Consider the following 15,380-nt stretch of genomic DNA (forward strand, 5'->3'; position numbering starts at 1 on the left):
AAAAAAGAGAAACAAAGAGAAGAACTTTCTATTGAATAAAAATAAGACAGCACAGTAGTTTATGAAGTACATTTGCTCTTTCATTATACAGGGAAGTATATAGCCTTAGATGGGAAGTATATAGCATTAGATGATGAACAAGGTAACAACTTCTCAATTTCTCCCATTTCTTAGCATCTCTTTGTTTCAATGTTCTTTTCTGCTTTAGCATGAAAGAAAATATATTAGTCAGGGATCTCCACAGGGATAGAACCGATAAGATATATGCAGATATATATAAGGGAGTTTATTAGGGAGAATTTGTTCACACAGTTACAAGACAACGTCCCACGATAGGCTGTCTGCAAGTTGTGGAAAGAGAGAAGACAGTAGGATGGCTCAATCCAAGTCCAAATGCCTCAAAACCAGGGAGGCTGACAATGTAACCCTAGTCTGAAGCTGAAAGCCCAAGAGCCCCTGGGAGGCTGCTGGTGTAAGTCCCAGAGTCTAAAGGCTGAAGAACCTGGAGTCTGATGTCCAAGGATAGGAGGAGAGGAAGCCAAGTGTCTGGTGCAGCTTGGGAAGAGAAAGAGTGAGCAGACTTAGCAAACAAGCTGCTTATCCCTGTTATTTCATGTGCTTTGTTCTAGCCACACTGGCAGCTGATTGGGTGGTGCCCACTCCACACTGGGAATAGGTCTTCCTCTCTCAGTCCACTGACTCCAGTGTCAGTCTCCTCTGGCAACACCCTCACAGACGCACCCAGAATAATACTTTATCAGCCATCTAGGCATCCCTCAATCCAATCAAGTAGATACCTAATATTAACCATCACAGAAAACTTTTAGAGCATGAAAGTCTCTAACCTGTCCTCTACTGTGATGTAACCTATTAATTTTAGACTTGACATCCTGAACCTCTGGGGTATGTATTGCTTGTTAATGACACTGTAATATTAATTGGCCTATTATTGCACAATACTAATGATACTCACAGATCACCTGTGGGAAAACTTGCCATTAACATAATTGCCTCCAAGGAACTTGGTCTTGCTTCATTAGAGGACTCCATGTGTGAACAACTTTTTGAAGAGGTTGAAAATTGACCTAAACTAATTTATCAAATTGACCTCTGTCACACTCTTGATAAACTTTGCTTGTCTATGGCAATTAGAGGAAGTTAGAAGCTATATACCTCCTGCTACAGGTATTATATGTTGGAGAATAATAAGATACTAAAAACAGTCTAAATTGAAACTGAATCAATTAGCATGTTAAGCAAGTGAAAGCCACATTTCACTGTAGTGAGTTCATCAAAGTGTTCCTGAATGTCTAAGATATGGGAAACAGGGAGGAAATTCTTCCTCTAGGGTTTCAAAAGGCACTTTTTGATTGTTTATAGAAGGGAGAAGTGAAAAATCTGTTTTAGATTTGATCATTATCATACCATGATGTAATTTGAATGGACTCTTAACCTCAGCCCAGTTCTGGAAAGGTCCAAAATTTGTTGTAGTTGTTGTTTTAACACTCAAGCAAGCTTCAGATGAGGCAGCAGTCAAGCCCTGCCTTGGTCTATGGCAGGGCAAAGGTCACAGACAAAGTTGGGTCTATGGTCATGGGCAAAGTTGGGACAGAATTTTCTTTAACATGTGTTACAATAAAAGCAAGTCCCAGACTGAATTCTGCCACATGTACAAGCATTTGTTAACAAGCAGACACCACACAAAAGAATACTATTCCTGTGAACTTGGGAAGTTTTCTCTCTTTATCTTTTTATGAACATTGATAAGTACCATGCATGAAAGTCATTCCAAAATAGATGTAACCATCCATATTCTGACCAGCCAGCCTTCTAGATGGAAAAGGTACATGGTGTTCTGTTAAATGGGAGTGGAAGAGGTAAGGGATGGTTGAAGAGAGGGTATGTTGAAAGAGGGAACAAAATAGGACCAAACAGAGTTTTAAGCCTGAATCTTGCCAGATTATTATACATAGTTCATATAAGATTGAGGGTACCTGTATAATCGTTCTTATTAATCATCTATTAGAACACTCATTAATTTGGGGAATAAAAAATTGTCCAGATACCTTTTGCACTAATTAACAAACCTCTTGGAATAGATTTTGGATAGCAATTATTGATGGTAAATTTTGGAGTTACATGGACTCCTGGTGAGGGTCCTTCAAATGTCAATTAGGTCCTCCTAAATAGTAATACCTATAAAGGTGTTTATACTGGAGTATATTTTATATAGATGAATTTTGTAGTAAATTACAGTCAGTATAATTTGTTTTTCTCATTTTTACTTTGTGGGAAGGAGTATGGTTTTGAAAATTCCACAGATTTGGCTGCTCTTGAAGGTACCTCTCAGGAGTTCACAAAGAGTCACCGCAGAAACACTTCTGGCACACCTTCCATAGCAGTGTCTGGAACCTCTCTCTCCTCAGGTGGGTATTTACAACGTGCCTACTCTGTTGTTTAAAATGACTAAAACTAATGGAATTGACTGATATGTATGGTATTAAATGGATGTCTCATACTTTAAAAAGTAAGCATCCCTTCTTTGACCTATGGTGGTAGGCCACTCCATAAGAACTGCTCGAAGATAGACCCAGGTAATGCTTTGGGCACCTTACGTTTGTGAAAATTCCACTTATTTAGTATATACTCTTGCCAGGCATCATCACCGAGTTTCAGTGCTACATCAGAATATCAATATTTGAATGTAGGGAATATGAACGGTTCCAAGATACATTTGATATGACAGATAAGAACGCTAGCTCAGAATTCAAGGAAATGGTAGTTCAATTGACATAGTGGTCAGAAGTTTCCTACATAAAGACAAAAGAAAATCATTCTGTGGTTTAAATAAGAAGTTATTTGCAAGCAGCACTAAGATATTAATAATTACCCCTTTCATTTGCATAGTACACTCAAATATGTCATTTTACTTCATTATCACAACTGTCCTCTGAAGCAGCTATTATTCAGTTTGAAATGTTAATATCTATGACTAAGAAAATTCTTCAGAGAAATTTGTCATAATTATGAAGCTTATGTCCCATGCATGGAATAAAAATCATGATGAAATCTTCAACATTAAAAAGTTACGTGTTCCTAATGATGACATATGCATAAAGCCTAAGGCAGGATTCTGTATGCTGAATTGAGGAGTCTGTTCTAGCCAGCCAGCTCCCAAAGGGTTTTCTAAATGTGTGTGGTTATTGCTACATTTTGCTCAGAAGTAAAAAAGCTGTTCACCTGTTAATTAAATTTTTAAACTAGTTTAGAAACCAACATCATGGGGTCTACTTCTATTACTACTTCGACTCAACAACTCCTGTTAATTGAGTACATACTCTGTGTCAGGCCTATGCTAAGCACTTCTGCATTATTTTTTTCATCAATTCAAACTTAAGTACTTGATTACTCTCTCCAATCTTTCTCATTTAAAAGTAACTATATCAATCTCAGTAGTGCTTTGGTATAGAACTATTTTGTGGCAATAAGCTGTGCTGACTTGGTAAGCTGTCTACAGCATTACTAAGAGGTGTATTGCTCTGTAACTTATATTTTCAAAACTGAAAACAAGATGTTATTCTGATGAAAGAATGTTTTGGTCCCTTAAGAAATAGAACTTCCTCTCGTTGCATCTATAGCGTCTCCTCTTTGTGTGAAAGGAACTTGCTATATCATTTCAAAGTGGCAGTTTAGAATCAGTTGCATTGAATTTTATGTCAAATCTGAAAACACAGTGAATTCTCTAAACATTGCAAGCAAGAATTGTTAAGGTTTTATTTTTTTCTAAATTTAAGGGCCCAGTCTAAGAGAGTTTTTTAAAGTCTAGGAGCAAAGCAGTTGCCTTAAACAGCTTAAAACATAGCATTTTACAGTAAAACATTTAACCTCCTGTGATAGAAGGAAACATGAACACATAAGTGTAATTTGGTCCAAGGCAATTACCAAAATATTATTAAAAATGGAAGTATGTTGTCATAAACAGCATGAAGTTACTGACTCCGACTGTTGCTTTCATGGCACATTTATGATCTGTGCCTATAAAGAACTGAAATAAAGGTGAAACACTCACAATAAAAAATGAAATCTTCTCACAAAATATGATGACTCACGTCTTTCTTTTTCCTTTCCACCTTCCAGATCGGAGTCCATCTGAGTTAGATTTGAGTGAGTCATTTACAGAAGACTTAGAGGATACAGTAAGCATAAGAAGCAAGTCTGTCCCTGGGACTTTAGACAAGGTAAGTTGGATGAAGCTATAATGATGAGGAGGAAATAAGGGCATAATCTTGCTGCAAGTGGTTACATTTTTAGGTGATGATGAGTTGAGAGTAAAGAGAGGATATACAATCATCTCTTCTTGTTAGTCTTCACAGTCAACGCATAAACACAGAAATAATGACTTAGAAAACGTAATGGTTAATCATGTTAATGAGTGAAGGTTATGTCTAAGAAAACACATGTTGGGGATTTCGGTTTCCTGCTAAAGGCTTATCACTTAATCTAAACCTGGGAAATAAGGGATCCTAGCATTTTCCTAAGCCAAATATTATTAGGCATATCTGATTACATATTTATATGAACATTGCTATATCTCAAGTTACCACTAATAAATTCACTTCTAAACTGAGACAAAATTATGTGAAAATTAATGCTTCAGTGAACTCATTTCTAGAATGAGAAGGTTAAATTAGATTATTGTAAAGGTTATTTCCCAGTCTAATATTCTGATATTCAGATTTCTGTAATTGCTATAATAAAATTTGGACTCCTTGGAAGAAATAGAACACAAATGTAAAATGGTATTGATAGTTTTTCCAAAGCAAACTAGGAAACTTAGAGTTATAAAATGAAATAACATTTTCTATAGTACAAAAAAACTGGGAAAATACTTTAAAATCTACCTCCAAAAGAGAGGTAGGCAGTGAGATCAAATTATTTCAAAGCTTACTCATGTTCAACTTTTAAAGAATTACTAATTCCAACATTATTAAACTATTAAACTATTCCTGATCTTAGAAAACCATTAAAATCTTTACATTCATTGTATGCAGCCAGTATAATCTTGACACTGAGACTTGATTTTTAAAATAGTTTAAAAAATAAAACTACAAGTCAAACTAGTTTATGAATATATATGCAAAACTTTAAATATAATATCAGTTAAAATCTAGCAGTGAATAAAAATGGCAATAAGCAAGTTTTATGCTAAGTATGGGTGGAAGAATGAATCTATATAAGAATATTTGTCAGCATAATTTATATCAATATACTAAAGAAGAAAATGACATGATTCTGTATGTAGAAGTTATTAAAGGATCTACAAAAATATGACTAGAACTGATAAGTTCAGCAAGGTTGCAGGAAATAAGATCAATACGCAAAAATCAACTGTATTTATATATACTAGCAATAATCAATTGGAAAATGAAATTAAGAATATTAGTCCATTCATAATAGCATGAAAAATAATTTTCAAAAGTAAGGAATAAATTCATTTTTAAAAGTTAAGACATGTGCATTGAAATTAACAAAAATATTTCTGAATTAAAGGAGACCTAAATTAATAGAAATATATTCTGTGTTAATGGATTAGAAGATTCAATATTTTTAAGATGGAAATTCTCTCCAAATAAATGTATAGACAATGCAAACCCATCAAAATACAAGCAGGATAATTTCGTAGAAATAGAAAATATGATTCTACCATTTATATGAAAATATATGGGACCCAGAATAACAAAATCAATTTTAAAGAGCAAAGTTGGAAGATTTATACTACTAGATTTAAAAACTTACCCTACAGTTATAGTTATCACTACAACACAGTATTGACATAAGCATTGGCAATCAATGCAATAGAATTGAGATTTCAGGAAAATAAAAAAACTTTATGGCCAATTGATTTTTGGTACTTCAGTGGGGGAAAGAATAACCTTTTCAACAAATCATACTGGGACAACTGGATATCCAAATACCACAAAACATAAAAGAACTTTGACTCTTAACATATACCATACAGAAAACAAGTAACGCAAAATGGATTATAAACCTAAATGTAAGAAGTGAAACCATAAAATTCTAAAAGAAAACCTAGGAGAAAATCTCCATGACTTTGAGTTAGGCAAATAATTCTTAGATATGGCACCAAAAGCATGACGCATGTGTTCAAGAAAAAAAACACCGATAAATTGAATTTCATCAAAATGAAAAATGTTTACACTTCAAAAGACAACATTACAGACATGAAAAGTCAAGCCACAGACTGGAAAAATATTTTCAAATTATATATTTGTTAAAGGACTTGTATCTAGAATATATTTCTTAAAACCCTTACATTCAATATCAAAAAGACAAATAATCGTATTAGATAATGGGGAAAAGATTTGGATAGACATTTAATCAAAGAAGATTTTCAAATGCCTAATAGCCACCTTAAAATATGTTCAGCATCATTAGTTATCAGAGAAACAAAAATTAAAATCACAATGAGACACCACTTCACATCCCCTTGAATGAATGTGATTAAAAAGACATAATAATAAGTGTCAATGAGGATGCAGAGAAATTGGAACCCCCCTACATTGCTAGTGGTAATGCAAAATGCTACCTACAGCCATTCCGTAAAAGAGTTTCACAATTTCTTTAAAAATTAAACATAAATTTACTGCATGACATAGCAATTCTGATCCTAGGTATCTACCCAAGAGAAATGAAAACGTATATCCACATAAAGACTTACACACGAGTGGTTATAGCAGCATTATTCGTAATAAACAAAAAGTGAAAATAATACTCTCTGGTGAATAGATGGAATACAATGATATATTATTCAGAAGTAAAAAGAAATGAAGTACTGACACATACTACAACATGGATGAACCTTGAAAATATTATGCTAAGTGAAAGAAACCAGGTGAAACTATATATCATATAATTATATTTATATGAAATGCCAATGAAAGGAAAATTGATGGGGAGATTAAAGCAGTGTAATGGTTGCCAGGGACTGAAGAAGTAGGGACTGACTGCAAACAGGCATGGGGTAACTTATTGGATTGATGATATACTAAAACTGGATTATGTTGATGTTTGCTCAACTCTAAATTTGCTAAAAATCACTGAATTGCATACATACAATAGGTAAATTTTATGGTATGCAAGTCATACCTCAATAAAGTTGTGGGAGAAAAAATAAGCAGCAATGAAAATAGCTGGAAAAGTGATCATTGTTAAAACTGGGTAATCAGTTATAAGGGTTCATTATGCTATTCTTTCTATTTTGTGAATGTTTGAATTTTTTAATATCCACTTTTAAAAAGAAAGTAAAGAAATACGAAGACTGGTACTTTATGTGATGATCACTGGGTAATTGTACACCGAGAAAGAGCAAAACATAAAAATATAGAAAAGGGACAATTTGAAAAAATAATAGGGATACATGTTTTCAGAATTAAAGAGCTTATTAGTTTTGGCAGCTTTTTGCTGAAGTTTTTAGGGTGTTCTATATATAAAATCATGTCATCTGCAAACAGACAATTTTATTTCTTCCTTTCCAATTTAGATACCTTTTATTTCTTTTCCCTGTTTGATTGCTCTGGCTAGGACATCCAGCACTATATGGAGTAGAGTTGGTAAGAGTGGGCATACTGTATTTTTTCTGATCTTAGAGGAAATGTTTTTAGCTTTTCAATGTTGGGTATAATGCTAGCTAAGAGCTTGCCCTGTATGATTTTATGTTGAGGTAAATTTTTTCTTTATCTAATTTGTTGAGTTTTTAGTACGAAGAGATGTTGATTTTGTCAAGTGCCTTTTCTGCATCTATTGAGATGATCATATGGGTTTTATCCTTCATTCTGTTAATGCAGTTTATCACAGCTATTGATTTGTTTATGTTAAACCATCATTGCATTCCAAGGATAAATCCCACTTAGTCAGGTTGAATGAGCTTTTTCATGTGCTGCTGAATTCAGTTTGCTAGCATTTTGATGAGGATTTTTGCATCTATGGTTTATCAGAGATATTGGCCTGCAATTGTCCCTTTTTTTTTTTTTTTTTTTTTTTTGTAGTATCCTTGTCTGACTTTGCTATCAGGGTAGTGCTGGTTTCATAAAATTAGTTTGGAAGTGTTCCCTCGTCTTCAATTTTTGGAAGAATTTGACAGGAATTGGCGTTAATTCTTCCTCAAATGTTCAGAAGAATTCATCCATGAAGCCAGCCCTTTCTTACAAGATGCTATTCTACAAGATATTCCAACTCATCTTGTGGGATCATCAGTGAGAAAAAGGCAACTACAATAAGTTCTCATTTAACGTCATCAACAGATTCTTGGAAACTGCCACTTTCAGCAAAATGATGTATAACAAAACCTTTTTTTCCCTCATCAATGTTTTAATGAAATGACATTATTTGAGGACCTGCTGCACATCCTTTCACTTAAAGTTGCAGTTTTCAAGAACCTATGGATGCCGTTAAGTGACAACTTACCATAAACCAATATAAAAATAAGCAATTTTTGAACAAGTATTTCACAAAACAGGAAATCCAGTTGGCCAACTATCACAAAATAGTATTCAACTTAGTAAAAGAGAAATGGAAATTAAAATCATGAAGACCGTAAACATCTACTGGATTGGCAAAAATGAAAAAAAATCTAACAATACCGTCTGTTTCCAGGCAAGGATGTGGAGCAACAGGAACTCTCATACACTACTGATTAGACTGTAAATTGGTATAACTACTTCTGAAAATTTGACATTATCTTTAAAATGATGTAGATAAGCATGTGGAGACATGCTCACCCCATGACTTGACAATTCCTCTCACTGGTATATATTCAAGTGTGTGAATATATATACTGTGTTGTGTGTATATGCGCCAGGGTACATATTCACAGAATATACATATCAGTGTTGGTCACAATAGAAAAAAATCTGAAAATAACCCAAATATTCAGCAACAAGAGAATGGATAAAGTTTTGGATATCATACAATGGAATATTAAATGATAATAAAAATGAATGGGCTGCAAAAATATGCCACAATTTTGATGAATTTTAAGGCAATATGAAGCAAAAAAAGCAAAATGCAAAGGAATGTGTAGCATTTAATTGCATTTACACGAAGTTCAAAAACAGGCAAAATGAAATCTTTTTGTTTCAGAGTATATGCTTATGCAGTTAAACTATAAATAAAAGCAAGGATGTGGTTAACCGTAAGAGTTAAAATACTAATTATTCCCTGGGGGAGAAGGGGCTTGTGATATGGACAGGATATACAGGGAGCTTCTGCCTGATCATTTGATGTTGTTATTATACTATACATCTATGTTTTATGTACTTTTTAATATGCTGCATCGTATAATAAACACTTTTTTAAAGCAAGCCCAGAAGTGTACATCATAATCCTGATTTGTAAAACAATAGTTAAAAAAATTCCCATGAATGTATACTTAGATTTGTGTGTGTATGTTTTTATATGATTTTTCACATAAACAAGGAGAAAGATATGGAATGTAATATGTGCAGCAGGATGCCAAATATTAATTTCGCCTGGTGTGAAAGGAGGGGAAGGAGGAGAGGAGAAGCAAAAAAAAAAAAAAAGTGCCCATAATAAAAAGCAGTATGCATGATATAATCTATCTATGTGTATATGTGTATGTGTGTATATATATATGTGATCATATAATCAAAAATATTGGAATTGATCATTAATATGTTAATGAGAGACCTAAGTTTTTAATTTCCATTTATTTATATTGCTTAAAATGTTTTTACTAGGAAAATATATCGCTTAAATAAGTAGGCAAAAAAAAAAAAGCCACTTTATCATGAAGGAGAAAAAGAAACGGGAAAGGAAAAGTAGAATCCGGGATTTGAGATGAGAGTCCAGTATCTAGTTCACCTAGTGGAAAGATTTTTGAGATATACTTTACCACCTTGGCAGAGCGTGTGTGTGTGTGTGTGTGCACGTGCACACAATTTTTTTTTTTTTTAATTTTAAAGTCACGTAAGTACATTGCCCAACATGAATCACCTTACAGGTAGGAATTGAACCCAGGTCTGTATGATTCCAAATTTCATGTTCTTTCCATAAAGTAAGCACCATTAGAAAGGAGACCCCACTCTCCACCCACTATCCCTGCCCGCTTCTCCGATGGTATAATTCAGATGGACTGGAGAGAAAAAGAGGAAAACCTAGGAACGGAGTGATTTCTAGATATTTTTATCTGATTCTCAAAGATTTATGAAAGAAAGTGGTTTTTCCAGTGAAAAGACATTCTAGAAAAACAAATAAACCAACCCACTGATTTTTCCCCTTCTTTTTTAGGACTCCTTGGAAGAGACTGAAGAAAGCATTGATGCCTTAGTGTCCTCGCAGTTATCTACAAACACGCACAGTCTGGCAAGTGGCCTATCAACTGTAAGCAGTTCACTAGGACATGCGGAAAGTTTCTTTTCTCTCTTTTTGATTTGCTGTGCATTTCCAAAGGAGATATAAATGTTCTTAGAACAATACGTGATAACGAGTTAAAAGTCATTGTAAGATCCTGCTTGCCCTTTGCCCACAGAGTACCTTTCAGTCTAATTTGGTCTCAGTTTTTTCTCAGGCTCCTGATTTCTTCCTTCTTCCACAGTCCTCACCCAAGTTTTAAAAATCTCCTCACTCCCTAGTTCAGGCTCAGTCAGCTCAAGCCTATAAATTATTTTTCAATTATCTGCTGACACATTTCCCTGACACCATTCTCTAAACTCCCCAACTGTCCTCCAGACTGCTGCCAGTCATTTTCCTAAAACACGTGCCCAATCAGGTCTGTCCGCTACTCAAAACCCGTCAATAGCTTCCCACCGCCCACAAAATAAAGTCCTTTCTTATGTTAGTGTTCAAGGCCTTTTCTGAGAGGAAGGCCCTGTGTCCTTGTATCTAACTGTGTGTCTGTAAGTCTTTTTCTTGGCTCCTCTGATTTCTGTTGCTCTGATGCTTTTTTTCTTTTGATCTTTGGATGACTTCTCTAAAGAATTCTCAAGCAGGTTCTGACAGGAAGTGGACCTACCTAAATGTGCCTGATGCTGACTCAGACACTGTGAGTTTTCAACCTTTCCTTTTTGTTCTTTCCAACCATACTTCACAAATTTCATGGCCTGGGAACTATGATTAAGCAATTTGTCCCATATTTATCTTTTTCGGACTTATATACAATTAACCAGAGGTTATCTTTTAAAAGATTGATGAAGTTATCAGAACCCAAGTATTCCGATTCATTAAACATTGGAATCCGAACACCACTCAAAAGACACATGGTCTAAAATGATGTATTGTCAACAAAACCTTTGAAGTAAGCATCTATTTTAAATCACAGCCTTAGCTTGGTTAAGAGCATATGGTTTAGTTAGTAGTAAAATTGCCATAGCTGTCTTAATTTCTCACAAGCCTCCGTATTTGCGGGTTCCTAAATTTCCTTCTATCCATAGGGGCCCTCTGCTTACGGAGGATTTTCTTTGAAAATGTGGCTACAGAGATGTGGTATAGACACAAATCAGTGATACAGGGAGGTAATCAGGTATGGTGGGGCAGTCCTCAGACTAGAAACCTGGAGATCTTGCTTTATTTCTTGGCCTTACCAACAATTTTTGTGAGCCAGAATTTTCTCATTTGTAACACGAGGAGGTTGGGGCTTATTCTTGAAACCTTTGCTACTCAAATCTCCATGGACCAGCACATTGCATCACTTGGAACAGATACCCCAAAACTTTCTCAGTTCAAAAAGCCCCTAGTGTCTCAGTAATTCTTTCCTGGCACTCCTACACTAAAAGTAGCACCTGACTAGTCCATTTATTAAGTAGTTAGACCCAAACAATTTAATAAGCACTGCATCCTAACAACTAACTAGCCATTTGAAAAAAATGCTACAAGTAAATGGAAAGAAAAATAGTATTTTTATTTCATCCTTAAATAGCACCTATTACTTACCACTAATAGGATATATGTGCCTATTGAGCACTACACAGTTACCAAATCTTGGAATCTGATTGGACATCACTACTTTCATTTCCCATTTCATATTCATTTTTGTGCAATACTTGCTTTTTGTTGCAGCAACTGCCAAAAACTCAGCTTCAAACAACTAGGAGTTCATTGAAAAGAATAAAGCGTGGCTTAATGTTGACACTGTGAATTACTAGTTAGTAGCTTACATGGTGTCTGATAGGTGTTGTTGTGTTTCCCTTGAGAATTTAAAATCTTTCTGTGATTCCCCTGTGAGTTTGCTGTGGTGCTCTGTGGTACCTCGATACACAGTTTGGGAACTGCAGGCCTAGGAGTTTGTTAGAACAGTCAAATCTCAGACCTCACCCCAGACTGAAGAGAGAAGCATTTTCAGTTTAAAAAGGTATCTGGGTGATTTCTATGCAATTAAAGTTTGAAAAGCACTGCTCAAAGCCACCTGCTAAACATGAAAATTCTGTTGCTTTGTTTTAGGAATAAGAAAAACAGATTAGGTCACTCACTGACTTTCTTTAAGCTCTAATTTCCAAATAATTATGGAATTATTGGTCTGCTCTTGCCCGTGAAGAAGCTTAGAAGACATGTGACCACATCACCCACATCCTGTTCTTTGGTCAGTCTCTACTCCCAGAAATTGGTGGGATATAATGGCTTTTACCAAAAGCAAAGTACAAAAAAGAGGACAGTCTAAGGTCCCTGTGTACTTACTGTAGTCTTGACTTCCCAGTGGTTCACAGAAAAGTGGTTTTGAAACTATTGGGTCAGCCGTGAAATACCTCCAGGTGGTCTTTTGTGACAGTTACTAAGATACACAGTTTTCACTTCTAGTGCCAAAGCGTAATTTTATTACATTTACAGTAGTCACCTTTATCCACAGATGATACATTCCACCCACCCCAGTGGATGCCTGAAACCTCGCATAGTACCAAACCCTAGCCAAGAAGCACCAAGGTCACATCTTCACTTAAAGAAAGCACTTTTGGCTTCTCTTTGACGTATATAAATTACTACCATCATTACTCTTAACACTTTGGAGTCATTATTAAGTAAAATAAGAATGAGTTGAACACAAGCGCTGTGATAGCAGGACAGTCAATCTGATAACTGAGACAGCTAAGTGACTAATGGGCAAGTATCATCTACAGTGTGGCTCCAACTGGACAAAGAGAGGCTTCACATCCAGGGTGGTGGGATGCAGCAGTATGATGTGAGAGTTCATCATGCTACTTGTGAACCCTGAAAATCTGAGGCAGGTCTCAGTTAATTTAGAAAGTTTATTTTGCCAAGGTTGAGGACCAGCACCCCTGACACAGTCTCAGGAGGTCCTGACAACATGTGCCCAAGGTGCTCAGAGCACAGTTTGGTTTTATACATTTTAGGGAGACATAAGACATCAATCAACATATGTAAGATGAACACTGGTTGGGTCCGGAAGGGCGTGACAACTCCAAGTGGGGAGGGGGCTTCCAGGTCATACGTAGATAAGAGACAAATAGTTGCATTATTTTGCGTTTCTTATTAGCCTTTCCAAAGGAGGCACTTAGATATGCATTTATGTCAGTGAGCAGAGGGGTGACTTTGAATAGTATGGGAAGCAGGTTTGCTCTAAGCAGTTCCCAGCTTGACTTTTCCCTTTAGCTTTGTGATTTTGGGTGCCCAAGATATTTTCCTTTCACATATTCAAAACAGCATACAATTTAAAACTTATGAATTATTTGTTTCTGGAGTTTTCCATTTAATATTTTTGAACCGCAGTTGACCATGGGTAGCTGAAACTACGGAAAGTGAAACTGTGGGTAAGGGGGACTACTGTACATTAAAAGCTGTCTCATGTCATTAGTGTCTTGTCGAAAGCCTCATTCATTCTGGTAGATTTGGACTTTTTTAAAAAACTTTTTTCCTGATTGGTTGGTGTGTGATTTTATTGTGTAGTGGTATATTTTGTGGGCTGCTGCTTTATACAGATTTACAAAGCCATGGTCTCATAGTACTCGTGTAGCCACACAGCTAGCTACTCAGTGGAGGGAAATCGTGGAAGCTGTGGGTATGTGGTGTTCTTCTGGCATGCCCTTGTTAAAGCTGCAGTTATGGCTCCCCAGAGACTGATGGGATGCCCCCTGTAGGTGTCAAAGAAAGCAGTATGTGGCTCCTGGTAGCACAGAATATGAGATAAGCTATTCTTTGTCCCGGTCAATGTATTCTACACCTTGTAGTAGATTGAACTTGAGTCTACCAGTGAAAATGGAGAAAGCTGCAGGGATGGAAGAGAAGTGAGATTTGAAATGCCTCAATTACCCTGTATTCATTAGTAGAAGTGAGTAAGCAAAGGGTATTCTCTAACCCAAGAAGGAAATGCTTCCCCTCTAAGCAAGTTTTCTACCTTTTTTTCCTGACGGTACTAGCTCTGTTGTCTTTTCTCCAGCTGGGATTTTATACAATACCAGCCAAACAAGTGACTCTTGTTTTCTTTCCTCACCCTAGACTTCCGTGCTCATTAGAAAGAACAGGAACTATAATTGAATGAAGTCGGTTGATTCTGTGAAGAGATCATTAGAATGACACTAGATGCCTTTTTCCATCTTGTTTATTTCAGACCAGTCTTAACAGCATGATGAGTGTTTACAGTGAAACCGGAGACTATGGCAACGTGAAAGTCAGTGGTGAAATCCTTCTCCATATCAGCTACTGCTACAAAACTGGTGGGCTCTACATTTTGGTCAAGAATTGCAGAAATCTGGCCATAGGAGATGAAAAGAAACAGAGGACAGATGCGTAAGCACATAGCATGATCCTCAGACTATTTCAATCACTGCCTTTTTTGTCTGTATGTATGTTTCCTTTTCAAAAGAGTCTTAGCATTCTTCTTGATTCAGTCTTCTCAGAGAGTTGATTGTCACGTTCCTCCTATACCACACTTCTGGATATTCTCTGAAGCACATGTATGCTGGTTGTGTCCTTGATTAGCTGATTTTTAAAACATAATTCCGGATTGACATATTTGAAATTTACACAGAGGCAGCTCTTCGAAGTAGAATGCTGACATGTTGGCACACCCAGGATATACAAAAGCATCTTGTCAATTTTTGTTCTGGGAAATCCTCCAGAGAAAATTACCAAGCTGTTACCCAATTAAACAACTCAAAAAGGCAATTATGAGGCTCTCAGGATTCTAGAGATCAGCCTGGGAGGGCAGGTATGGACCATAGCACATTGGAGAGAAGCTAGATATAAAGGTGTGTCAGGGGTCCTCAAGACCACTGCCAGGTTCAGTGATTCACTAGGAGGACTCAGGACTCTGCATGCAGTTATAATCAGCAAAGAGGCACATGGGGCAAAGTCCAGGGGAGATCAGGCTCAAGCTTTGCAAGGGTCCTTTCCCA

The 15,380-nt window shown here is 36.0% G+C and overlaps 1 protein-coding gene across 1 annotated transcript in view; it reads left to right on the forward strand.

The window, feature by feature from the left end:
- Positions 1-15,380, forward strand: part of SYTL5 (synaptotagmin-like 5) — a 227,752-nt gene that overhangs the window by 193,367 nt on the left and 19,005 nt on the right. Inside the window, exons 8-12 of the mRNA XM_011975413.1 lie at positions 2,297-2,426; positions 4,138-4,238; positions 10,327-10,419; positions 11,015-11,080; positions 14,594-14,772. Coding sequence (XP_011830803.1) covers positions 2,297-2,426; positions 4,138-4,238; positions 10,327-10,419; positions 11,015-11,080; positions 14,594-14,772 — 569 coding nt within the window. The remainder of the gene's footprint in view (positions 1-2,296; positions 2,427-4,137; positions 4,239-10,326; positions 10,420-11,014; positions 11,081-14,593; positions 14,773-15,380) is intronic.

The sequence above is a fragment of the Mandrillus leucophaeus genome, unplaced genomic scaffold (genome assembly GCF_000951045.1).
Source record: "Mandrillus leucophaeus isolate KB7577 unplaced genomic scaffold, Mleu.le_1.0 Scaffold1553, whole genome shotgun sequence".
In the NCBI taxonomy this organism is placed as follows: Eukaryota; Metazoa; Chordata; class Mammalia; order Primates; family Cercopithecidae; genus Mandrillus; species Mandrillus leucophaeus.